The 27,160-nt window shown below is 37.3% G+C and overlaps 2 protein-coding genes across 3 annotated transcripts; both read right to left on the bottom strand.

Annotated features, from left to right (window-relative positions):
* Nucleotides 1-293: 293 nt before the first annotated feature.
* On the bottom strand, nt 294-14,925 carry LOC121406920 (lactadherin-like). The gene is made up of 10 exons (XM_041597794.1): nt 14,877-14,925; nt 11,522-11,683; nt 10,943-11,098; nt 9,999-10,157; nt 8,099-8,275; nt 6,067-6,401; nt 4,110-4,266; nt 2,176-2,399; nt 1,215-1,361; nt 294-483 (listed from the first exon to the last, which is right to left on the bottom strand). The coding sequence occupies exons 1-10, from the start codon at nt 14,923-14,925 to the stop codon at nt 340-342; spliced, it is 1,710 nt and encodes a 569-aa protein (XP_041453728.1). The 3' UTR covers nt 294-339.
* A 3,002-nt stretch (nt 14,926-17,927) lies between these two features.
* LOC121408720 (trypsin-3-like) lies at nt 17,928-26,331 on the bottom strand. Of its 2 annotated transcripts, XM_041600324.1 has the most exons (8): nt 26,036-26,331; nt 24,898-24,978; nt 22,819-22,993; nt 21,471-21,775; nt 20,933-21,072; nt 20,181-20,364; nt 19,341-19,475; nt 17,928-18,643 (listed from the first exon to the last, which is right to left on the bottom strand). In XM_041600324.1, exons 2-8 carry the CDS (start codon nt 24,965-24,967, stop codon nt 18,588-18,590), a joined length of 1,065 nt encoding a protein of 354 aa, XP_041456258.1. In that variant the 5' UTR covers nt 24,968-24,978; nt 26,036-26,331; the 3' UTR covers nt 17,928-18,587. The 2 variants fall into 2 exon arrangements, with proteins under 2 accessions (XP_041456258.1, XP_041456259.1); XM_041600325.1 differs by lacking the exon at nt 24,898-24,978 and having other exon boundaries at nt 26,036-26,329.
* Nucleotides 26,332-27,160: the final 829 nt, after the last annotated feature.

Here is a 27,160-nt window from a genome sequence, read left to right as displayed (position 1 = left end):
GGAGGAATGAAACTTCATTTCACATGACAATGATGAGAAAATAAAATATTTCATATTTCATATAATAAAATACAAAAGAACTAGTCAGTGAGTGATGTCATCAGTTCCCTCATTCGCATACCGACCGAGATGTGCATATAACTGTTTTGTGAAATGAAGCGAAACTTTGAAATGTAATAACTCTTATTTTACATCCCATTTTGATGAAAATTTTCAGTGTTATGCTTTTTTAATTTTTCTCTTTTTATTCAAATCAATTAGTTTTTGTTGGGGTGGACTTGTCCTTTACGACTTAAAAAGCGACCCTTTTTTGTAAATATTTTAGCTATTGAAATTATCCTAATCTCGTATACCAAGGACTTCATATCTCATGCCGCAGACACTCTTCCATGTGAGTGGGTGAATTCTGACGTAGCGAGCAGTGAGTGGCTGGTTGAACACAATAGTCACAGGAGTGTCATTATCGTAGTTTGCAGGAAAGATCTAGTGAAAGAGAAAAATCGATTTAGATTCGGCGGGAATGAAAAAAAACAAAGAGAAGGGAAGGATGGATAAAATTGAACATAGAGAGGGGCAGGAAGAAAAGGGAATAAAATTAGAGGAGGGGAAATATTGTAAAAAAAATGAAAATAAAAATAAGAGGACCATTGCCGAAAGAATTGCGTTCATTACCTTACCCCCAAATATCAAGCGCAATTTCCAAATGAGTGCTTTTGACTGGTTGAAAATCAAGATACTTATGATTTCTTTTAGTTGCATTCGATTGGAACCAACGAACGTAGAGGGCAGCAACACACTGCACAGTGTTGCTGCTCTCTACGTTCGTTGCCGTTTAATAATAATGATAATAACAATGTTGTATACCGCAAATTCGCAAATTGCAACGTTTTTGTGCACAGGGACCTATGATACTTTATACAAAATATGTTTTTCTCGCGCGCTTGTTCATTAGGGTTAATTGGGGCTTATATTGAGATTGAATATATATGAATAAATATTTCTGGTCGTGTGTTGACCTTTCATTATTTTCCAGAAAAAGATTCGCATACTGTTGGCCACAAAAGAGTTCCCAATATGTCCCATTTTCAGGCCTGTTAAAAATTTCCAAAAAAATTACTAGATATTTTTTGCAACATCCCATTTGTTTAAGGAAAATGTCAGAGGAAAAAGATTGAATGCTTGATTGCTTTATTGTAACGTTCAAGCAAACTTACTTGTTGATCGCATTGTGGTTCCAAAACGAATGTCCATATATAATCATCAAGGGAATAGGACACTTTCAAAGACGTTACCCATTGATGTTCCATGTGTCGCCCTTGTACAATAATACCGGTGATGAGAGAGGTTTGACCAACATCTATCTGAGGAGTCAAAACATTCGCAGAAAAAAAATCAAATGGATAAAAAAAGTAAATAAATCCATATCCCTTGCCTCATGCAAAGAATATTAGTAAACTTGGAAAGCTAATCAGTACCCATCCCCCTCCTACCCCAAAGTTCTTGCAGCAGAGTATCAGAACCCCAGACCAGTAATCGTATATTGTGTTAAAATAAAGAGAATTGGTATCTGGGGTATGGATCCTTACACATTTTCCTTCAATAAATATTATCTTACCATTAAATTCTGTTTGAAATAGACCTTTTACATTAATTACCAACTAATTCACTATATTTTGTTTAAATAGACCTTTAATATCAATTGTCGAATGATTCACTAATTTTTCTGTAAAATCTTATTTATTCATTTTTTTATAATGTATCATAAGATCTGTGGAACCGTTTAGCTACATCAAATTTTCACATTACTGTATGATTTATGTTCAGGACATCTCCTTGTGATGAAATCTTGAACTTCCTAGGAATGTTCCTAATTATTAGAACAAGCGTAAGTGATTAGCTTTAACTCCGTTTTAAATCACAAAGAACATAATAAACCAAATTGTAAAAAGTTATATATTTTGTTCATTTTTGTTATGCTATGCACAATTACCAGTCTCTTAACATTTTGTCAAGACGAAAAAAAGAGCAAATCCCTCATAATTAATTTCAAATCTAAAACGCACATCGACCGATTCCAAATTTTCGGTCAAATGCGTAGCGAGATAAGTCTTAGACATGTCTTTATGAAGCACAGACTTTTCTGTGCGCAGACGAATACAAATATAACGGACCCACCATCACCCATTTGTCTTGGTCGTCATCAACGGCTAGCCAGCCAGCTTTCCTATTAGAATCCATTCCGCCGTTCAATCTTCCATTTTGCGCTAGAAAAAGGAATCCACCAAGAATTTGATACGATGAAGAAGTAAGCCTAGAATCTGGGATTTGCCCATCTTCCACTCCCATTTTACTTCCTCTCAGGGGATGTGAACATCCAGATTCCTCTTGGTTCATAGCAGCTAAACTTGAAATGATTAAGAATTAACAACGATTTAAATGAAATATCTTTGAGAGATCGATAGCAAGGCAAGTTAATGCCCACAGGCCTATCTAAGGCTACTTCTTCCGTGAGTTTTTCGGCTTCTGTCCGAGCAAGAGGAAAAACAGATTGTACTTCTTGAACTTCCCCAATCGAGATATTCCTAGGAATTCTCTAAATTCCTAAGATTAGAATATGAAATGAGATTCGAGAAAATCTGTTAGTTTTAGATGTTCAATCTAATTTTGGATATCAGTGCACTCTACATTATTTGCAGTGGATTTCTACGCATTGTCCAGAGACATTGTCCAGAGACATACCTGTGAAGTCAGTTGAAGTAGTGTCACGAGTATCAGTCCAGATATTAAGTCGCAGTGCCTCATGATTTTAGCCATCGATTGTGTGGATATTGTGAACAAATGTTTTTTTTTGCAACTTGTAAAAATTCCTTACTTGTCAAATATTTTTTTTTCTGATTGTGTTCAAGCTTCACCATATCTGCTTCTGTAAAATGACTTTGTGGCTAGTTCGAAATCCGCTTATAAGTCAAATCGTATTAGAGTATAGTACTAGATCTTTATTACTATTCACGCACAAATAGAATTAAACACATTTATCAGATATCGTATAATCTAATGGTGGTGTCACACCTTGGCGTTTTAGACAGCGTTTTTTCAACTGTGGGCGTATACTTAGAGTATTCATAGTTGGACGTATACATAACGTATTAGTATCTTATATCGAACGCTTCGTTAACGTATAAGTAACGTATTCCAACGAATGCTTAGTGTATTGCTGGCGTACACAACTTATGCCCCACGATAGCCTAACTTACGCATAGCGCGCGGCAGCGTATCGCTGACGAACACGTGTCGTAGCCTATAAAAAGGCTGCCGCTCGACTATTCAAATCATAACCGCACGATACCCTCCATCTCTCGAATGGCATGGGCATCTGTTCACCATGAAGTCTTCGTGAGTTCTGATGGGTTCCTCCTGTGAACCCCACCTTTATATACCAATTCCTATAAACGTTGTCAATACGCCATTATACGGTAGCTGTAAGTTATAAACACGTTCAGTAAGTTTTGTGGTCGTCCGGAGCACGTCTTCATACGTCAATATACGTTGGAGTTAAGTTACACATACGTTCAAAGCACGTTACTCATAGGTTAGAAGTAAGTTTTAGGGTACGCTGGACATTATCTCGACGTACATCGACTTATGAGTAACTTACGAGTAACGTGTGTCAACGTGTATCAACGATCGCGTAACTTGCCTACAACTTATGGCCCGCGTATGCGGGACGTATGAGCCATACGCTGGCATACGTCGAAAAATGTTGTGCTTGCACAGAATTTTTCGACGACCTCGCCGTATGACGACGTATACCAGCGTGTTTTAGCGTACTCTTAACGTTTGCAAAACTTACCCTTAACGTATTCGACGTACGCCAGCGTATTCGCCAAATTCCTCATACGTCGGGCATACGCTGTCTAAAACGCCAAGGTGTGACAGCGCCATAATTTCTATATTTGGTGTGAAAAAAACTAAATCTTATCTTAAATTATAATTTCCGATAATTGTTCAAACGTTAAATTCTAATTGAATACTAAAACTTCGTATTAGCTTAGTTCCAAATTCGATCGGAAGCACTGACATCATGATCACTGATCATTATTTGTGCTCACCTAATAATTCATTGATGGGACCGTACCCGGTGAGTTCTAACCTGAGGCTCTTATAACCCAAGCTCTTTAGCAGATGGATACGAAAGTATCTACATACGATGGGTGCAGAGAAGCTGTGTTCTACTTGACTCTCACCGTCGTAATTTCCTGAGAAGACCTGAAGAAAACGCAAAAACATGGTTGTATGATAAGATGGTAATTCATAATTTTCATAATGCCGGATAAACTGTTTAAAGTAGGCCAAATATTAAAGGAGAATGAGACCTTTAGATCAAGATAGCTTGTGTGAAAACAGAAAAATGAAAGAAACAGATCAACGAAAAATTAAGAAAAATCAGATAAATAATGAGGTTATGAGCATTTGAATATTACAATCACTAATGCTATGGAGATCCTCACACTGTCAATGCGACAAAGATGTGCGATGTCACTTGTCGTCATGCTGTTGAACAACTCTCCCCATTACTTTAGTATATATTTCACTTAAATTGCCTCTTTTATCACATCTATCAGTAGATCATGTGTTCTTTCTATAGGAGGGCATGTAATACAATTTTTTAAAGAATACATCATGGATAAAGAATATGTATCACCATAAGAAAAAGTAAAGAGACATTTTGGGGGTATTTTATAGTCCATCAAAGGGAAAGTTGTTCACATGTGACATCACACATCCTTGTCGCATTGCCAATGGGAGGATCTCCATAGAATTAGTGCTTGCATTATTGAAATGCACAAAACTTTCTCATAGTTTGTCAGATTTTTCTCAAACTTTCGTTGATCCGTTTCTTTGATTTTTCTGTTTCGACACAAGCCTACTTATTCCAAAGGTTTCATTCCCCTTTAAGATTAGGCCTACTCATCATGATAATAATAATCAGAGAATGCAGTTTTCAAAAGCACATTTGCTCTGATAAAAGTGCTGATTATTTGAAAACATAAAAAACATGAACCCCTATTTTTTTAAATGTTTACACCTTTTAAATATATCTTCTATGCAAAATTTGGTGAAAATGACATGGGTTTTGAATAAGTGCAGCTGCATTTATTGAACTTCTCAAATTTGTATTGAAATTACACATTTTTGAGATTGGGTTTTTGTTGTCTTTCACACCATCTTTAAGACCCAGACTGAGGGTGTGTTTATGTTTCCATTGCGAGGACAGAATCAGCGTTTTCAAACGTTGTTTAAAACGGTGATCGTAAACGTAAAAGAGCATACAAATAGCAATGTTATATTTTCCATCTTAAAGAATACAATTATTAACTATGTTTCGAAACTATGCTGCGAAATCTAATATTCATGGATTTTGACTGAGTAATAGAGGATTAAACTCATTGTAGTGATCTCGTGAGGTCTAAAAATTCCAAATTTTTTTGAATGCGTAATTCTTAAGAACATCCATTTGGGTGAACGTTCAAAGCTCTATAGCACAAAATCAAGCACATAGACCCACGTTAATTTTTGCATATTTGGAATATTCAGGTGCTACTTACTATTCTATGATTCTATGTTTGGTGCAAATGACATGGATTTCACTTTAACTGTGGAATGTCCTTGAAAGATCCACATTGCCCTCGTTTTAAGAGTCGGGGCAATATGATTCTGTTGCTGGCGACAACACACTGCACAGTGTTGATGTTAATGTAAAAAAAGTTATCGAAATTGTAAAACTCAATCTAAAGACCCCAAGGCCAGTCAATATCATATAAATATTCCCCAAACTTGTTTGGACCAAATCATAAACAACCACGTGAGGTTTTGTTCACACAGGCGTTTGGCCATGGGTGTATTCATTAAAATCTCTCTGATAATAATGCAATTATTGGGATTGAAACAGTATTTAATTACGCTCGCTATCTCCCCCTCTCTGTTCTCAGATTTGGTTCCAAGTTGTTTCAGGCTTTGTTTTGTATAGGATATTAAAAGAGGACAAGATGCAATATCGATGTTTACCTTGTCTGTATTAGCAGAAGTGTCTTGGTAGAAGGCCCATGACGTTCCGTCCATACTGTAGGACGCTTTGTATGCGGTCGTCCACTGTCTTTCAAATACTGGTCTGCCTTGTGTTATGATAGTTGTGATGATAAAAGCGGAATCAAAGGCAACCTGTAGCCAGGGGTCAGCGTCGTGGGTTATGTTAGGGCGCCACGCAGAGTAACCATTAAGACGAGCTTTATTTTTGTCCACAGTGGTCTCGCTCCACTCACTTGAAACTGAAATAGCATCATCATGTATTTTACCGCTTTCTAGACCTAGAGGACTACCACGGGGTGTGTTGCACATGTACGCTGTTGTATAGAAAACACATATGCAGAATTGTAAGCGGTCCTGATAACCATAATTAATTAAACTGATTGTGTGTATAAGCACTGTTATATAAAAAAGAAACTGAAAATCCATATCGGTCATTATTAAGATTAAAATTCACTCTATCACTAAATAATGACTGTAGAGAAAAAGGGGGGAAAACCCTATTTTAATTTAACCCTCTTCCCTTCTCTCTTCCCTAACTGCAAACACTGCATTGTAATTGCATTGTAAAACAAACTTAAGACCAGGTAACATCGCCCGATTTTTGTTGGAGCGTTCCTTGAACGGAAGGGAGAGGGGGCCGAATTTCGAGAACGCTAATTGTTGCCTTAGCGGTGCACCGCTGAAGCCAACGTTGCTTTAGCGATGACGCAAGCGTTGACAGAGCGGCGTTCTGCACATGCGGATGTTGGCTCGGCGGGGGTTTTAAGTTGGTTTAGCGGCATACCGCTTTTGACTACGGAGCTGAACGGATGTCTTTGATAGAAGTTCTGATAGATTCCAAATGGGCCCCTGGTCCATTTCTCCCCGTATTTATAGTCTGTTATGTTCTTGTGTTGTGGTTCTTAAAGGGATACATAATAATGAGATAATAGCACACCGATGTAGAGTAGTGTCTGCCATTTAATGTTACGCCATCTTGCTCTCTCTCGCGCATGCTTACAACGCTGCACATCAAGCTTGCGTGGTTAGTCTTCATTTCCATACATCACATAGTCGAATGCTGGTCCCTCTCCGACACCTCCATACCAACGCCAAACCAAAGTTCATCACAGCAACGGATCGCTGCTTCAACGCCCGACACCTGCAATCCCGTTTCTGCTCGTAAAACGCTGGTCAAAACGAAACTTAGCTATTTTTGGTCGGGTAACTATTCTTAAATGTTTAGCACTTAGTCAAATAATACATTTGAGCATTGTTCATTCCATTCCAACGAAATTCCTGAAAATTCTAAATAAATATAGTGTTTAGATTCATTTGGAACAGAAAAGTAGAAAAAATTAAAAGATGTACTTTAACAGATAATTATATTAATGGTGGAATAATGACTGATGTACACCATCAAATGCTAAGCTTTCGGTTAAAATGGTTAGGAAGGTTTTCGAATGACAAAACAGAAAAATGGAAAAAAATGTGTTCATATTGACCTCCTAGGAGGTATCTCGTTCCTTTTAAATTGTAATTTCAGTACTAAAACACTGAAAATTATAAACGAAAGGAAAATACCAACTTTTTACAAATAAATATTGGCGGCCTGGGAAACTTTTAGAACTGTTACCACATTGAAAGATGTGTCTAGCCTATGTCTAACCCTAACTGTAATGATATTCGAAATCAAATACTTTGGCATAATAAACATATAATATTTGATAACCAGTCTTTGTTTTATAAAGACTGGTATAGAAGTGGTATAGTGGTTAGAGCGAAGAAATAACAAGCTGACTAAAATAATCGGTTATTAGACTACGTTCGTTGCCACCGAATGTACAAAGTGTTTTTGCCTGCCGGGTATGACGTTACATTTAATTTGGTTATAATTTGTTGAACTTCCAGTACTTTATCTTTACATATTGTTTTATTTGACTTTAATCGGTTTACTTTGATATTGAATTGAACTCATATTGTGAAAAATTATTTGCCCTTCAAAGAAAATCGCATCATTCTGAATACTCACATGTACAACAAACAATAGCAATACTCTTGTCCAAACGGATCTTCCGTTCCATACGCTTATACCAGCAGCGAGTAATGTTATCCATATTAGCTGGACATCCTAGAGACACAGCATCATAAGAATTATTAGATGAGGATGATATCTCAAAGAGATCTCCTCCTACTGTTGCATATGCACCTGTTAAGAGACAAATAGAAAATACAAGATGAATGGTGACTTCCGTTGCTTAACGAAGTAATATGAAATGGACTTTAGATCCATTCATCATTCGCAATGGGTATTCATGAGTGACTTTATCCAGTGATGTTAAAGCCTTTGGTTGAATTACATGTAATTCACCTTAGATTATAGTATGTTTCTTTTCATAAGATATTTGACGTAAAATGATTATTTAAAAACTACTCGTAACTTTAAAACAGATTATATCTGCCAACTCTATCCAATTATAGGAGGCGCGATATCTAGCTCAGTCGGTAGAGCGGGGATTCGTATTCCGGTGACCCGGGTTCGATTCTCATTTGGTGCGCTAAGTGCCCTTTGGTAAGACATTAATCCTCATTACCAGGTCCTTCGGAGAGGATCTTAAGCCGTCGGTCCTCTGGTTGCTTGCTTACAAGCAATCATGCTTTCTTAGCAATCAGGTAAAAAATCCCCACCAATCAATTAATTGGTGGTAATACTTCCGCGTTAATATGCGGGTTTAAAGTACCAACTGATTTTGATTTTTTTTTCTTTGACTAAGTGGTATTTTTAATCCTCTTCAGAATCACCCAAGCAAGTGGTTAAACAAGCGCAAGATATGCGTTAGATGTTTCAATATCTTATTCAAATAGATCCAAATTGCGGATGTCTGCATCCACTACAAATGTTGCACAGAACAGCAAAGATTGAAAGAGTTTGGATGATTGGGAAGGAGCCAAGCGATTGTTGAGTATCATATACATGTACGTTGCTGGAATTTGTCAGCCAGTTAATCTGAAGGAAAAGTGTATTCACGAATCGCGATGTCCAAAAAGTTTCCTTTTTTGTCAATAAACACTTCAACTCTCGTAAAATGTTCAATAACGCTCAAACCTTCTCTATTGTTACTTCTGCCATTACCCTTACATGTCTTTTAACATTTGATATGAACTATCGTACAGATAAAATTCCTTCCTTTCAGTTCGATTTTGCAAAACGTTGTGAATGTGAGGGGGATAGAAGTGTACCGTGAAGCCAACTGTCGTTATTGGAAAATAAATCTTTTTCTTTTAATGTATGTTCGCAGACAGGAAGTGCAAATTTATATCAAGAGGAATGTTATGTTACAAGAGCTCGAAAACACGAAGTTTTTCTTTTGGTCCACCCAAGGAGATATCTCCTTGGTCCACCGCTGCGTTCCCTCGCATTAAATCAATTAACATACTGAATGAACAAAGATGTCAAAGAGGGAAGACCCAACCCATCCCCCCCCCCCCCCCCAGAAATTCAAGGTCCCCATCATCGTGATACTTAACTCACCAGGTGCCAAATGGAGAGCAATTACAAAGTATTTTGTGTATAGCTTTGCAACTCTCCATATTTGACATTTATTATATTTATTATATCATAAATGACACATTGGGTCTACTCTAAGTCTTGCAATGCAATGGGTACACTGCAAGAAGGCCATACATGAGATTTTGTATCAAAGGGCAAAATACGTTCAAATTATTCAGAGGAAAGCTAAGCGACAGAATGCCAACGCGGTTTAGGCATTGTTAACGAACTTCATCGATGAATTCACATGATTAAAAGAGCCAAATTTATTATTTGCTAAAAAATCTTTCTAGAAATTGGAGGGGGTGTACTTGCCACCCCCTCTCACAAACAGTGGGATATATCCACCAACCTCCAGGGGTTAGCTCTGGTGATCATTTACCTTCATATCCTAGATACCTGCAGACGAACCGCGATGCATCCTTTGGCCAATCTCGCTGATGAACGAGCAAATCAGTTGTTGGGTCAGCTTGAGATGTGACAACTAATCTTCCCTCAGTTTCATTACCACCGACAAGTCTTAAAGACCGTAAGAATGGGTCTTTTGTAAGGAAATGGAAACAGATTGCAAACATTAAGGGAGTTTCTACCTCTGACTCCAAGTTGTTTAGTAAAAATGAATCGGGACTTTGCACGAATGAAAACATTATCGTTGACTTGTTATTTGTAGGACCAACAGTGCTTACAAATATTTTTGATGAAACACGTAAGATATATTACTAACACACAGTGCAGGCATATGGCCAAGAGGAAGAACAGGTTGGTTATTCATAGCTAACCTGAAACGGGTTATCTCTACGCTATAAGTTCTATATATCCTTTATTATTATGTTAACATATTCTTAAATAATTATTTGATCATACAAAGTATATTTGAAATGTAAATTCAATCATAAATGAAATTTGGTTATCTTATCTCTCTGCAAATCTCTCTCCCTTTCTCTTTGTATGTGAAGTGGTCTTTAAATTGTTATTGGTCTAAAAGAACCTTTTATGTGTTTATTTAGAACAAACATATTCTCCTTTTAATAAGTATATTCTCCAAGGATTCCAATACAGAATCAAATAATAGTTCAAATCACAAATTATTCTTTCAGAGTGTATATGGTTCTAGGACATCTCGCCAAGAAGACAACTCCCCCTGTCCCCAGAGGACAGCTCTCCTGGAAGACAACTACTCCGTAAGATGTCTTACCATGCAGACATGCTAGGATGACTAGTCCCCCGTATAGGTTTTAGAGAGAAAGCGAATTTTACAGTTCGAATTGTACACGCGTCGGCCGCAGTTATAAGATTAATTTATCTTCCAGTCGTCTATACCATTACATGGGGGAGATGTCGGAGTTGTACTCGGTGTGAGTTGTATTCGGGGGAGTTGTCCCCCAAGAGAATTGTATTCTTTGGTGTAAGTTGTCATCTTGGGGATATGATCAGGGGAGCTATCCTCCAGGAAACTCGTCCTCTGGAGGGGGACGCTTCCTCCTAGGGATATGAAATGCGAGGTAGTCAGGGAGTTGGGAGGTCCATCCGTGGTAGTCCATCCGTGAGATAGGCAGTACACATGAATATACACTCTCAAGGCAAAGGAGCTATAATCTGACGGACCAGTCCTGGTGGAGTGAGATTTTGGTCTTTCAAGAGTAAGTTTTCACCCTTTTGGAGTGAAAGTGTGCAATTTTTCATACTTTCACTCCGAAAGGGGTGAAATTTCACTCTTGAAAGACCGAAATCTCACTCCATTACGACTAGTCCCTCATTCACTCTCAGAGGAGCGTGATAAGGGAGCAGAATAGTTCCTTTGCATTTACAGAGTACTTGGACATTCTCAAGATCGCCTAAAAATTGATATTTTGTTCCACATTGCTTATCAAGGGTATAATAAGTTGTCAGTTATCATGTTCTTACCTGCACAGTAGAATCCTTTTGATTGAACAGGAGGAAAATTGAACCCACTTGGTATGGCCGAAGTTTTGACTTCCATTAATTCTGATTGTACAATGTCTCCACTTGCCAACGTCTTTGGTGGACACTTAACGATCTCTGGGCAAATTTGACCAGCAGCAAGAGCTGTGGGGTTATAGTGGTTTATGAAAAAAAGACTATCAGCAAAATCTCAAGGAAAAGGAACATCCTTCATGGAATAATAGATCCGCGCCTGATCATTAGTTTGTTGTTTCATCATGACTTTATTCAAGTCTAAAAGACAATGATATAATAAATACATAAAAAAGACACAAAGGTTAGCGATAAATAGCACGCTTGATTTTTTATGATTGATTGTACAATGCAGTTAATGCAATCAATCGTAGAAAAATATTCTTTGATCATTGTTAAGCTTTGTGTTGCGGGCCCATGGTCCACCTTTTCATTCCAGACGAATGGCAGGTCAATACATGGGGTACATATCAAAAGTAACACATACCAATACAGAAAATTATTCAAAGTAACATCAAATGCAGGAGAATAAAGTTAAAGCTCTCATTGATATCATATTGAAAAAAAAACACTTAATCAAATTTCTAAATTAGAATCGGATATAAATCAAATTAATTTGTTACTGCATAAATTGAAAATGTACGGCGAATACGGAAGTATAACAATGGGACGCTGAATAAATGGACGCGACCAATATATGTTAATGTGTATTCAGATCAAATTAATTAGTTTCCGACATTACAAAGTTTGAAAAGTAATGATGATAAAGTGTATTTGGCTTTAATTAATACACTAAAAAGCCTGACTAAGTGAATAATGTTGGGGATGGTTACGGGTCCAAGTGTCGTATCTCCCCCAGGTTCGCCCTTTTTTGCGTAAAATATCGAAAAAGTAGGGCGAGTTTAGAAATGGTATGGAAGTATTCGTTGGTCGGATTTTTGAGCTTGTTATTCTCAGGAGTGTTCATTAAGGCGGTGTTTGCCATTCTGGTCTACTAGGCCCCTTTCTCCGGCTTCTATCGCCTAGACACTGTGTAGCCCTTTTCCTTGATGTCCCTAACGATCCAGTCATACTTTCCTTTGGTGTGCATTATCAAGGTTGGTTTCAAATGCGATTGTTCATTCGGTCATAATTGTCTCTTTCTGTTTTTTTTCCGAAAAATTATTAAATCATGGAGCATAGATGTTGTGAGAATGTTGGGAGGTATGGGCCCCCTGCGATTGAATGCCCTTCAGAGTCAGTATAAATGTTCCCGTTAGTCAAATTTTCATGAAATGTTTTGTGCAGGAACTTCAGAGTGACGCCACTCATATCTCTCAAGGAAGACTGGGCAGTTTGAGAGTATAATATGTTGAAAGGTGCCTGTTGTACCAGCGCAGAATAAACACTTATAATTTAGGCCTTTAGCCCAGGTATGTAAGTTTGTATAAGAGGGCAAAGAGTCAATATACGCATTAACAACAAACCTGAGAACTCGTTTTGGAAGATTATACAAACTTGATTTTCAATGGTTAGAAGTAAGTTTTAGGGTACGCTGGACATTATCTCGACGTACATCGACTTATGAGTAACTTACGAGTAACGTGTGTCAACGTGTATCAACGATCGCGTAACTTGCCTACAACTTATGGCCCACGTATGCGGGATGTATGAGCCATACGCTGGCATACGTCGAAAAATGTTGTGCTTGCACAACATTTTTCGACGACCTCACCGTATGACGACGTATACCAGCGTGTTTTAGCGTACTCTTAACCTATGCAAAACTTACCCGCAACGTATTCGACGTACGCCAGCGTATTCGCCAAATTCCTCATACGTCGGGCATACGCTGTCTAAAACGCCAAGGTGTGACAGCGCCATAGTTCTCGTTTTCCAGAAACAACAATAAGGCAATTTGTCCCTGAACCCAGAGAGACTCTAATCAAACCAATATTTTACTGGTCTTCCTCTATTATCTCCTTAACGGTTTTCTTCACAGTGTGCCATGGACTATAGTCTCAACACTGGTAGTGTTTTCAAGATTCAACTCTACGATGGGTTTCATTACAATGTACGACAGTTCACGGGACCAATGTGACTCTCTCTCCATAGCAGAGTCAATCGCTAGGTTAACTACTGAATCCGCTTTAACTCTCGATCTGCTAAAAGCGGTGGATTGGGATTGATTGTAAATGTCGGATTGTCATGGAATATTGAGACCTTGAGTTAAGAGGGACATAGCGATGTGGGCACCTCGAGAAGGGATACCTAACCAATTAGGTATTTATCGGCTAGCACGTCGAGTTTATCTAAGTGGGTTTTTTCATGGAGGTAGGGCGGACAGATAATGTGTCTAATCTTTGGATTTTATCGGCAATTTCAAAATCATATACCTCAGCTGGTTTGCCACTGAAACATATATTTGACCCACAAAGGGCTTTTCTCTGATTGAACGAATATATTCTGTGCCGATTGAGATCTTGATTTATTTCGGGTTACCTCCACAGATTGACAGACTGCAACATTTGGAAGGTTTTAATTTGAGTCCTATCGACGATGTGTATGAATATAAATTATGGATTATCTTTTGATGTTGTATTTTGTTATTTGTTATTGAAGTAAAATCGTCGGCGTACGCGGTAATTATGATCCTGGTGCCATTCAGGTCACTTCCCAGACTATTTTTCATTTGACCGAGGTATTCAATGAGGGGGTTAAAACATGACAAGAAGATAATAGGTGAAAAGGGATTTCCCTGGAACACACCTTTTTTTAACATAAATGTTTCAGATGATCATTTATTGCCTTTGACCTTGCAATCTACCATATAGATTACCGATGTACACTGACGGATTGATTTGGCACATGAAATCGACGTAGGGAATGGAAAATTTACTCATGAGATACACTACCAAAAGCATGAGCTAAGTCAAAGAACGTGACATGTACAATGCGTTCCCTGGCTTTACTATGTGACATTATTCATGTAGGACTTGATTGTGCTCCACGCAACCATAGATACCATAAGTTAAAGCCTTCTGTACATTATGGTCAATGTACTTATTTGTTGTCAAGTTGTCAACTAAACGATTTGCTGATACTTTATGGAAAACTTTACTTACACAAGAGGTTAACGAAATCATTCTGAAATTTTCTGGTGCATTGGAATCCTCGCCCTTGTGTTTGAGCGTTACTTGGCAACGGGACCAGTTCTAAGGGGGTCGTGTGTTTCGAGAAGAAGTTACGAGAAAAATGATTAGCACATGGAGTATTTTTCAATTAATTTTCATGACACGAGGCTATCAAAGGATAATGAGTGCAGTGAATAGTCTTAAATATTTACCTGTTTCTTGAAGAAGAACCACGGACAACAAGAGAACTATCTCAAACATAACGAAAGTTGTCACCACACGACGCTGGAGACGTTGCCTGATGTGTGTAAACAGAACATAACCAGGAAGTCAGAAACAAGAATTTTCGGGGACGTCCGTCGGAAATGAAAAAAATCTTGTTCTAAAACATAAGAACTATTGTCCTACAATTTATAAAAACAAAAAAAAATCGAAAAATTGCAATTTATGACGAATTTTATATCTGGTGAGAAGAGACGTGCGATGTGTCACAAGGCGTTTACTGATCTGTAGTCATCAAGTCGACGTTATGCAGTGAATTTGACAGGATAATAAGTAATATTTGGTAAAGCCGACTGGATACGTGAACGAAAAGGACTTTAAACAAACCGATAGTTACTCATTGGTAATACAGTATTTTTTTGTGTGTCGAATTGAGACGGTTTCTATGATGTACCTGTATCATAATGGGTGAAAACATGGAGAAACATTGCGATTATCAAATCCAGAAATGTCGTTAGTCGATTACATTTAAATCTACTTTTCACAGCGTGAAATGAGAAAACATGCCAATTAATTGGCTCCGATCGGTCCGCGCAACATGACAATTATATGACAAAAATACAATCTTCAGAGTGATATAATGACGATATATACGAATAACTTTCTTATTGCTTGATTACCCCTGAATGATTACAAGTAATGAGAATTGCGTTTATTCATATGTTCGTTTTGTTTCGTTTATTTGTCTGTTCCAAGGTGAGAGGAACAAAAAATTAGAAGTTGTGAACAGCTTGATTTGATTGCACAATAACCACTGGTGCAGTAAGAGTGTTGATAATGTCAGTTCGTTATTATGACTCACATGAGAATCTTATTATAATTTCCAATAAACACAATTATTTTTCTTTCTTTTCTTGCTACAGATACATGCATTGTATCGTGTTTCATTTGCGTGTTGAATGTTTTCGGCATTGTGGGGGAACCGACGGAATTGTAGGTAATTACGCCTCTAAAATGTCTAATATTGCTAACAAACTTTTCTCTACGACGTTGACGATATGCCATTGTTTTTCATGACGTGCTAATCATCACCTATCACCGACCCCTCCCTCCCACCCACCCATCCAATTCCACGCACAAAATAGGTATTTCTGAAACGGCAGCGACTCGGTGGGTCATTATTAGGCCTATAAAATAAACCCCTTAAAAAGTTTGGAAATCTGAGTTTGGCCATTAATTTCTCCCAACTCCCAATTTTACACAATGCATATTTGATATCATTAAAACGATCAAACGATCATTTAATTATCTTGAAAAATAATGATACCATGCTTGTTATGATCTTTCCATCATGAAAAGAGCAGGATTCAAAAGTGTTTGATGAGGTCCGAATTGAAAAGCTGCAAAACGAGCAAAAATAGTCATGGACGATGAAGGGTCAATGAAGAACATGATTCTGTCCGTGTCAATAGAGATGAAAATCCACTGAAATCAAGCCCCTGCTCTTCATTGTTATATGTTTTGTTGTGGTGTATGTAGTGATGGTTCTGTGAGATGGTTTGAGTCGTGGTTGGAAATACCCATGCACGTTTGTTTGTTATGTGTTTGCTTGCGCAGAGGTGTGTTTGATTACATGTTAACGTTGATGTTAAAAGGTCCATGAAAAAAAAAAGAAATCGCTGAGAAACTCGCTCATTACCACGAAAAAAAGAACAGTGACTTTCAATATCGTATCATTTTGCAACTGTTTAATTTTGACCTTGCCCCCACAATTCAAGGCACTGCACATCCATATGAACCATGATCATATCATGTAGGGTATCATTTTAAAGATAACTGAATGGTGCATATAATCATATAATTAATATTTACTGAAACTGAGGAGTGATTATCGATCAAATTCTGATTTCCAAACATTTTTTGAGGAGAATAGTTCACGGCAACTTGATATTATCAATGACGTAGGCTGGTTTGAGCATGGGAGGCAGTTAAGATCCTGTGGAAGTAGAACTAAAGTGGTATATATTGGGGAGCACGTTTTGAGGAGGTAGAACTGAAGTTTTGAAAATCAGCTGTTGAGAGCAGGAGGGGTACAAAGTTCGTTTTGCTTGCCAGTGTCGGAACTCCTCTGCCTCAGCGAGAGGATGCACACACCCACCCACAAACAAACACTCTCACATACAAGTAATATCCACTCTCTCCCTTTCCCTTACATGCATGCGTATTCACATACATTGATGACAGAATGACACAAATCATGAAAATGCTCCATATTGTATGATATGGAGTATGTGATACAATCGGTAAAGAAGCTCTAGACCAAAGCACCTAACCCATCCAAATCCCCCCAAAAGACACCCCATACGCTAATAAGATTCATATATCCACATGCTCACTTTATCCTTACACGCCCCTACCCCCCCCCACACCCGTCACTGCCACATACACATGCACGCATATTTACCAAAAAGACGTTCTCATTTGCTTGATTCAAGATAAAAAGAGCCGCGTAGATAATGCCTTGCCCTAGGGCATAAAATGCCTTGTCGGGAATCGAACCCCAGACTTGATTGTGTAGTTTGACGCCTTACACCACTTGGCCACGGCACCTACAATAAACATACCCATCAACCCTCACCCACACACACTCTCTCACGTACCCACACATACACACTCTGCACGTACCCACACGCACACAATCAATATTTCTGCTCATTTTCATAAGTGGGCGTGAAACCAAATCGCCTAAGCCTTGTTGCTGTATAATATCCTCCGCACAACCCATATCACTCACTCACCCACACACACACACACACAATCCTGGATTAATATGAAGCATCACACCTCTTGAAAGTATAAAACCGGGTTGTACGTCGTGATCATTTCACCTTCCCTGTGGGTGCGTATGTCCAGGTTATAGTACAAGTAGTAATAACTCAACTAGTAAACAAAAATAGGTTCTGCACCTTCTTATCTAGGATTTTTTTTCCTACTTTTTCAGGCCTATCGAAATTAAATGAAAATATGCGCATAAATGAATGTACGATACATGACTACCTTCTTTATTAATGACAAATAATAAACACAAAACACAAAGAGGCATTATTCTACATGAAATCATTAAAACGAACATTGCTATTTTAAATCAGATTTAACGTATATTAACAATTTAAATGATTATAAGTGCTGTTTCGTCAGAAACTGATTTTGTATTGCACTTTTGCAATATGAACAAGAACGACTATCTGGATCAAAAAGAAAACCTAATATTCGACGGGTCAGAATTCGAGAATATTCTCGGACTTTCGCAAAAGCAACAAACTGAGCCATCGTCTGTCATAAAAAACTACTATCTTAGCAAAAATTAACAATTCTGCCAGCATATAAATTACAATTTATCACAAAACAGACATAATAACCGTTATTATAAACATAAATGAAAGGAAATACGAATAAGCTGATCAATTTCTGTCAGCAGTGGATCATAAAAATGTGTAGTACAATATGAAAATAAGTATAACATGAAAACGTTCTCATAACAGAACTAGTGAATTCCGTGGGGTTACGACTACCCTGCAAAATTACATACTGTAAATGATGAGTAAATGGATGGTGGTGGGGGCGCGCGGGCACCACCTATCAAATCCCCGATCATCTCTTGGGGAATGGGATGGGGTGGTCTCGTGTGTTCCATCCTCATTTCATTCTTTGTCTGTCAACGTGTGCCCAATGTCTCCCTTTTGGCTATCTTGGACTCCTGTACAAAGAAAATGAAATAAGATTACAAAATGTATAGTAATACTGAACATAATACGCCGCTCCTCATTTTCCCGACTGAAATAGAAAAGGATCTAGACCAATAATTCGAAATTTGACAACGCAAGCTTCCAACGGACAGATCACGATCATTCTAATAACAAAGTCTGACTCCCATCATGCACATGTATTGTAACAATACAATTTGTGTTAGCTGATTTTTACGATCAAATTGAAAAGTTATGCATATAATTTAGTTTTTGTTTGTGGTAATTTTTAATTATTCAAGCAATATCAATATATTTTGAACTGTTTGAGCTACTCTTTCGTGTTTATTGTTAGGGGGAGACCTCTAAACTATCAATGATTGTAAGACATAAATATATTTATTTTGCAGTTTTTGTCACTATTTCGATTTTCGCCAATGCAAATATCACTATCGAATGATTCGAAATTCAGACTTCTGATCTGGGATGTATGCATCCATTTCAAATATATTTTATTTACTGCTTCATGATACTTAATGTTAGGCAAGAGTTTCTTTATTTATTGTACCTTGATTCATTGATTTTAATATTGATGTAATGAATTGAAATTGAATTTAAACTGAAATAAGAGTGAATCATTATAATACACTTTAAAAGCAGTGACATTTGTTGTAATACTATTTTATGATTGAACAAAAATGTATACCCTACCTTTGTTTTTGTTCTTTTTCCACATGATAATGAGGGCTGTATTGAAGCCTATCGAAACGGCTAAAAGTAACGACAAAGAAGTCAGTCCCCCTATCACAGCCGATGACAATGGTTGTGGACAAACGCATGGAACATCTAAAATATTAAATGAGACATTTCAATCACAGCCAAAGTTTTATCAAATTTCACATGCAAATGCTATCAGTTTCAAATTTTAATTGATTGAAATTCAGGCATATTTGACCGTCCTAAGGTGATTACAAACATTTATATATAAAAGAATACAATTAAAGAGTTGAAAGAAATGTTATGTAAAGTATCGTATTGAAATAAGAAGAACAACGATAGAAAACAAACACTATTTTTTTCTATTTGAAATGCATTTTGCAGTATACACCGTTCTTCTCTCCGTTTACTGTTTCAGTAACCCTTTTTTCCATTTCCGTTTTTTCTAACAAGAAATAAAAAACCTTAAACGTTCGAACAGAGAAATGACAAACAGGTGAAAGAATACTACTAACAAATTTTGTTTTTAATTGTTAAGGAGGAAAAGGAACTGAGAAAAGTACTCAGTATTTACATACTTATAAAGAGGTCCACGTTGACATCACCAACAATTGATATTTCTTAGAAAACGCCAAGCGAGTTTGGTAATACTCAGTGTCTTGTGTTGATTGCTCCATTGATTTATGTTCCTTGAATACAATTGAGCAGGCTAATATGATGAACTTATTTACTACGTTAACTTAGCAGTCCGAAAGCAAAACGAAAAGTTCATAAGCCTTGCAAGAGCAAAAAAAAAAACAATCCCCATGCCTTGCTGAAACAAAATAATCTTACATGAATCTAAGGTGTAGTTGTTGTTAAAGATAGGTAGGATCCAGCTTTCGAAGCGAGTTACTCTGGTATATACACCGGGCGAGTCCGGATCACCACACCCTTCACCCCAGCTCACAATACCAATCAGGTAATACTGGTCGTTATTAACCCCTCCAAGTGATACCAGGGGGCCACCACTGTCACCCTTGTCATGCAAGAAAAAGAGCGATCGTATATCTTGTAAATTAAGATAATGATACCAAGTATTCTTACGACAATGTAAAATAAAAATGCAATTTAAACAAACGCACAAGGTGCTAAAGGTTGAACACAATTGCAGAAATATTTTCTGTTTTAATGAGGCCCTAGAAAAATGGAGTACTTTAAATCTCGATCATCATCATCTCCGTCATCATGACCACCACTACCAACAGCGCAATCGCCAACAAAACCATCTTCATTTTCATAATCATTATCATCATCATCATCATCTTTATTATCATCATCTTTATCATCATCATCATTATCTTTATCATCATCATCATCTTTATTATCATCATCTTTATCATTATCTATATCATCCTCATCATCATTATCTTCCTCATCATTCTTCTCCTCATCATCATGGTCAATATATTACCGTCATCACCATCATCAACATCTCTTCATTTCTATCGGATGATCATCACCGCAGTCATCATCATAATCCTTCCCCATCTTCACCTCCGCCTCCTCCTCATCATTATCATCACTACCATCGTCGCCATCATTACCTGGCAAGCATCGACTCCTCCTTCCGGCAAGCCAGCGCAAATCATGTTATCAGTTATTTCGCCATTTAGTGATTTGTTGCATTGCTCCTGGTCGTAAATGGGAACATCCACCTGATACATCGTATCCGGATAGTCGGATTCTGGATTACGGATAGAAAAACTGATTATAATATTTGAAGAAAATCAAGATCAACATAAGGCATTGCATTGTGTCTGGATACTTTAGCAATGGGCAAAAGAACCGAACAGCATAGGCTACTCTGTTCATGAAAATGCAACAAAAGATGCAAAAGGCATTTTCTTACTGTTTTAGAACCAAAGTAAAACCTGTATTTAGTCATGTTCATTTTATTCATGAATAAAAATCCTCATATTTTTGTTCAGAACCCCTGTTACATGATCCTTTTAAAATCGACCATTTACTCTTCGAATCACAAGACATACAAATTACAATGGACTTATTGTAACCTCTTTACTATCCTACTACAACTGTCTTCATACAAAATAGATAGAGTCTGCCCCTGTTTCACATATCTACCTCCACTCTCAAGAGTCCCCCAACCTGTGACCGTCGCGGTCTTCCCTGCGCCGAACTCATCGTCCATATCCCTCGTTGGAAGACAGATGGTATTTACTCGATAATCTTCAGTGAGATTGAAAGGCTCCGACATCATGAACAGGGCAATATCATGATCGACCTCCTCATCACCGAGTAGATCGAACTCGGGATGAGTGAAGATTCTGGACGCGCGGCGGACCTGGGTGGAATTGGTCTCGGAAGTCAGGCTGATGGAGCCAGCGAGGAACTCGAAGACGTGCGGCTCGCAAAGGTAACATGGGTCACTGAAAGGCAAAGTCAGAAATAATAATAATAATAATGATAATGAAAAACGAACGTAGCGATGATCGATGCGTAGAATATTTTTATGGTGCATGGCGGACCTTGATATCACTGGACCTCGAATACATTGGATCCTGAGTTCATACTAACAGAGCCAGGAAGATACCAAAATTTCGTCTGACTTGCAGATCAAGGGGCATATCTCAAAATGATATGAAAATAAGTGATGATGATGCTGCTGCTGATAATGATGTTGATGACCAAGATGATGATGATTGGTGGTGGCTGCTACTGATGATGACGACCATGACAAAAACTGGTCCTATATTGACGAATACGATCGACATCGAAGTGGCCCTATTAGACTTAAGTGACTTCAGCCGATACGATTTTTTTTTATTGTGACATGAAGTTTTTTTTTTAATTTTCCAAGTCCATGAAGTCTTCCCCTCAATTTATTTTATTAACTCGTGTTCCTCCTCTTTGTTTTCTTTTCCTTTTCTCCTCTCGTTTCCCTTCTTCCTCCCCCCCCCCCCCCGTCTTTCCCCTCTTTTTCTTTTTTGTGCTACGCCAATAGGGGGAGAGGGCGCCCCCTGTATCCCCCTATGACATACTACTACCACCACCATAACCACTATTTATACTACTGGTACATGTGGTACGTGCTTCTTCAGTATAACATATACCACTCCTCCATTACAACTACCTTTTCCCCCTTTTTTGCATTAAGAATTCCCATTTTAATGGACTATTCTCCGTTGTTTAAGAGATAAATTTTTCATTCGTCACTTTTAATAGTGAAATCATAGTCGTTCGCCCTTATTAATGATTTAGAGGATAAGTATGCTGTTCCCGGCCCTTCAACTATGGTCAGATTCTATTTAAATCGAATTGCGATGAAGTAGTTGAGTGGTCTGTGAACTTGAATATTTGAAAGTCGAGGGATCCACACATAGAAGGGCGCACAATTGAACAATTAGGACATGCACCAGACAAATGGAAATGCACACGTCGTGTTTGAAAACAAATGTTTTAAAATACTTACACACAATGAGCAGCCGTAATGACCCACCATGGGTCGATTAAGGATGCCCCACAAATCTGTTCTCCATTTTCCAACATAGCGACCTGCCAGGGCCAGGCATATTCCTCTGCGGGTTCTCCCCCAACGATTTGGGTGTCGATCCCAGCATATTTTCGACCACATTCATCGGGTCTTGCTGTGATAAAATACAGTTTGATAAAAGATACATAAACATAGTGTTCATTTATCGTTTAAGTTAAATGCGCCTAGATTTTTAAGCAGTTTTCTCTTTTTACATTCACAATCAGTTTTTGTATTATCTATTGACACAGAAAAAATCGCTAAAACTGTGTGAGAATGAGCTATGAAAGTTATAGGTATAACACAAATTTGAAAATTGATTACAAAGTCATGAACTGATGAATGCAGAATGACAGACCTAAAATGTTGGAATGTAAGATAACACATCTAAAAGGTTGGCAAATGATCCGCATATTCGTGTGTTCGTTCATTCGTTCGTTCGTTTAATCATTCATTCATTCATTTATTCATTCATTCATTCATTCATCAATCATTCATTTTCTTTCATTTGCACACTTCATTTTTAACAACTTAAATAACAGGTTTGTGTACACAAAAACCCCGAGATTCCCAAAGTAGTAGGCTAGTAGGCTTGTTTCAGGATCAGCATGTAATGTATAAAATACAATATACACAATAAAACGCATGAAGAAGAGCTATAGCTAGAATGACTAAAGCCCAGCGCCCAGGGGGCCACTTACATTGACGAGTGGATACCATGCGCGACAAAAAAACACGTAAAAAGGATGTCCTTTTCACGGTCCTTTTCACGATAGGGCACGTTACGTACGTAACGTGATAAGGGTGTCAACAACACAAAAATAATGAAAAAAGGGTATCTATTTCGCTAGGAAAATTACGTGTTTAGGGTCGAATTTGCGGGGATGATAAAACAAAATTGAAATGTTTTATAAAGGATGTCCTTTTTGCCCCAACACTACGTGTTTAGAGTCCTATTTGCGCGAGGTGTAGAAGGTGGGGTCGTACTAAACCAAATAAGGTAAAGCCGACGACCGAAGGACCCGTAACAATAAAACATTCCTGTACTTGTTTAGGGGTTCATTTCAGGGAATATTTACCAAGAGTATCGTTTTGTTTCCAATACTTGTTAACTTGAAGGGTAGGGTTTCACACGCCAATACTTGTTAAGAATGCATTTTCAGAATATGGAAATTACGTGTTTAGGGTGCTTTTCGAGACCCCATGGTCGCGCATGGTATCCACTCGTGAATGGAAGTGGCCCCCCCCCCCAGGCCCAGCGCACACTATGAGGTTCAAATTTCAAAGAAATTGTAATAACACAGATGTATATGCATATTCTATCCAATTATATTTTAGCGATCAGAGTTCAAAATAGTGTGAAAAAACTATACTGAAATCGAAATTCAATCTAGTTCGAGCCTCGCTGCAGGAATGAAAGAAAATTAAATTCCAAGTCGTAATGACGTGATCATAGCCTGCGACTTGATGCCGATTTGGACATTACTCCGACCACAGGGCTTGCCGCAAAGAAATAAAATATTATTTCATTATTTCGAACATCATGCCGAACTTTAAATATAAAATAATTTTACTTCTTGGAACTTTCACATGTAACGCAATTTGTGATTTATCGAAAGAAAAATTGCGTGGCATAATGTGCATTGTGCTTAAGATAAAAAAAAGAAACGAGAGGGATCGAGAGAGTGAGCGGGAAAGCCGGCATGCATTGCCATAAGCATGGTTATCATGATTACATTTAGACTTTGAGCCTTTTTTAATAACAAAGAGATCCTTATTTTTATATCAGTCTATGTAGAACAGTATTATCTAACAACATTCATCAAGTTGAGATATTACAGGAAAATATTTCTTTGAAGTATCATTCTCAGTTGATTTGTTACAACTTGTCGATGATGATGAGTGACTGCAGCTAATTACATTATATGACGACATCGATGATGTTAAGTGAAAATAATGACCCTATGATCATGATGATGAACCTCATACAATAACAATGTTACAACAATTTGGGCTCACCCTGCCAGTTTAGATTTAAAACCGGAGAAAAAAGCAGCAGTAAATATACCAAAGATAACTGCGTCAGCATTCTACGCCTCACTGTATAAAACATTAATAACAATTAAACTTAGATTATTTAATCGAATATTTTAAATAGATGATGCATATACATGTATATAAGAAGTTCATTAAAAATGGACCAAAAATTTACGTTTTCATGCAAAAGAGACTAAATCTATCTTTGCTCAATCTTCATAAATCTTTTTTTTCACACAAATTAATGTTAATTTCTATTCAGGTAGTTTTGTTCCTATGTTTAAAAAATCATATACGTTATAAAAATTACAGTGAAAAAAAAAATCCTGCAGATTTCTTTTTGTTATGAACAAATTTCTATGTATTTCTGTATTAAGTCCCTTTGCATGAAAACGTAAATTTCACGTCCATTTTTAATAAACTTCTCGATTTTTTTTTTTTTAGTTCGGCTATAGTCAGTTTGATGCACATGGTGATTCTACATGCAAGAAAATGCCATATGATAAAATGGATTTAAAGTCCATAGGGCATAGATAGATCTACAGAAGGTTTAATATGAATATTTTATTGCACTGTTTATGTTTTTCTATCCCCTTTCCTTTCGAAGCCTCCATCAATTCAAAGCTCTAAGCTTGAGATGGAGGCCCCCACATTTTCTAAATGTATTATGTCGATATATTTTTTGTTGGGGGTAATTGTTGAATCGCCATCATAACTTTGAGAGTTTATGGATATTGTTTATGAAATAATCAAGTGTTACTTACAAGTCCTAGGTCACACGATCAAGGTCAAATGTCATTAAGGGTCAATGGACCTAGTATTATATCATTATATGATTTTTTGTGAATACTTATTTTATAGTAGTTTTCAAAGTCAGTACTGCTGCTATATTGAATTGCGTAATGTAGGCGAGACTGACAGACGTGCGCCACTTGTTGTTACCTATAGTGGTGACTCTTGAACATATTGTAAGGATTTCTCGAAGAGAAACAGATTTGGGTGAAATAAATTATGTTGGTTTCTGAAGAATGAACAAAAGTGGATTTAGTCCTTTTTGCACGATTTAAACTCTTCATATATGCAGGAATAGAAACATTTTATATTATATAGGCCTACTCACCCTTACAATGTTACAGGGGTCGATTTATAAATTATCCTTGATTTTAATTGCCGTTGTTATAAACTTCTCAGCTGGTACGAGTCGTACAACCGTCCAAATCTAATGTTAAATGACCATTTTTAACTTTTTTGTGTCCGATAATGTCTTAAATTTAGTGTTGGAGCTATAGTCACAGATCATCTGACTCGGGACTGTTGTTGTAAACACGGAAACAAACGCAGACTATACTGGTAGATTACTGTAGTTATCAGTATTTGTTAAGAGGATTCGTCATGATTGTCTGGAGTTGATGAATGACTTGGTTAAACTTTAACGAAACACAACTTGTTAAATGGGTTTGTGTGCAATAGTATGGAAACGTTTTAGTTAGCCAGGATTACGACGTCGTAAAGATAAAATAAGGCTTGCAGTGGTGGTGTGACTACCAACTGAGATTTTAAGATGGGGTACAGATGCACCCCCCACACACACCCTCATCCTTACATGCACACATGTATAAATATTTAATATTCCAATCTGAAAAAGGATCAATTTATAAAACACTATGTCAAGCACTGTGTAGGAAATATCTGAAATGGATATGGACCGCACTTAATAAATAATGCGAGCGCGAAGCGCGAGCTGATCGATAATATTATAATTATTAGTGTGGCCTAGAAACGGGACAATCTAAGCTTATTTTGTCATCATATGAAAATGATGACTATATATTTCATATTCCTCTCGGTTCTAAGCGCGAGATAAAGCTTTTAGATATTCCTTTCTTAATAAAAGGGACAATTTGATTATTAAGAATTCATGAAAATGTTATCTTATTCATTAATCTAATAACCCTAGATGAAAGTGCGAAATTTGTTTATATTAAGGCCTGAAAACTGGAAATTTTAAGCACTTTTGTATTTTTGACTAGGATGCATGGGATGATATATTTTTAACAGTTGATGCTAGCGCAAATCGCGAGCCGAATTTTTTATAAAACGTCAGGAAAATGGGATTTTAAGTAGTTTAGAATTACAATAGAGGTATACATTACTCACCAATGAAAATGCGAGCACGCAGCTAAAGCTGGTTGGTTTTGACAATCAAACCTGAAAAGGGATATTTTGAAAACTTATATGGAACACA

Source organism: Lytechinus variegatus, chromosome 2, assembly GCF_018143015.1.
Source record: "Lytechinus variegatus isolate NC3 chromosome 2, Lvar_3.0, whole genome shotgun sequence".
Lineage (NCBI taxonomy): Eukaryota > Metazoa > Echinodermata > Echinoidea > Temnopleuroida > Toxopneustidae > Lytechinus > Lytechinus variegatus.
The sequence above is the reverse complement of the archived record's forward strand: the minus strand, read 5'-3'. Positions and strand labels throughout refer to the sequence as shown.

Bases quoted from the DNA above. Each gene is read 5' to 3' on its own strand.
- LOC121408720 (XM_041600324.1), bottom strand. From the start codon at position 24,967: ATGCTGACGCAGTTATCTTTGGTATATTTACTGCTGCTTTTTTCTCCG. The intron at 22,994-24,897 runs GTGAGCCCAAAT...ATTTTATCACAG, and splicing joins TTTAAATCTAAACTGGCAGG to CAAGACCCGATGAATGTGGT. The intron at 21,776-22,818 runs GTAAGTATTTTA...TTTGCCTTTCAG, and splicing joins ATTACGGCTGCTCATTGTGT to TGACCCATGTTACCTTTGCG.
- LOC121406920 (XM_041597794.1), bottom strand. From the start codon at position 14,925: ATGTTTGAGATAGTTCTCTTGTTGTCCGTGGTTCTTCTTCAAGAAACA. The intron at 6,402-8,098 runs GTGAGTATTCAG...TCTATACAACAG, and splicing joins TGCTATTGTTTGTTGTACAT to CGTACATGTGCAACACACCC. The intron at 4,267-6,066 runs GTAAACATCGAT...CGTTTTCTTCAG, and splicing joins CTTCTGCTAATACAGACAAG to GTCTTCTCAGGAAATTACGA.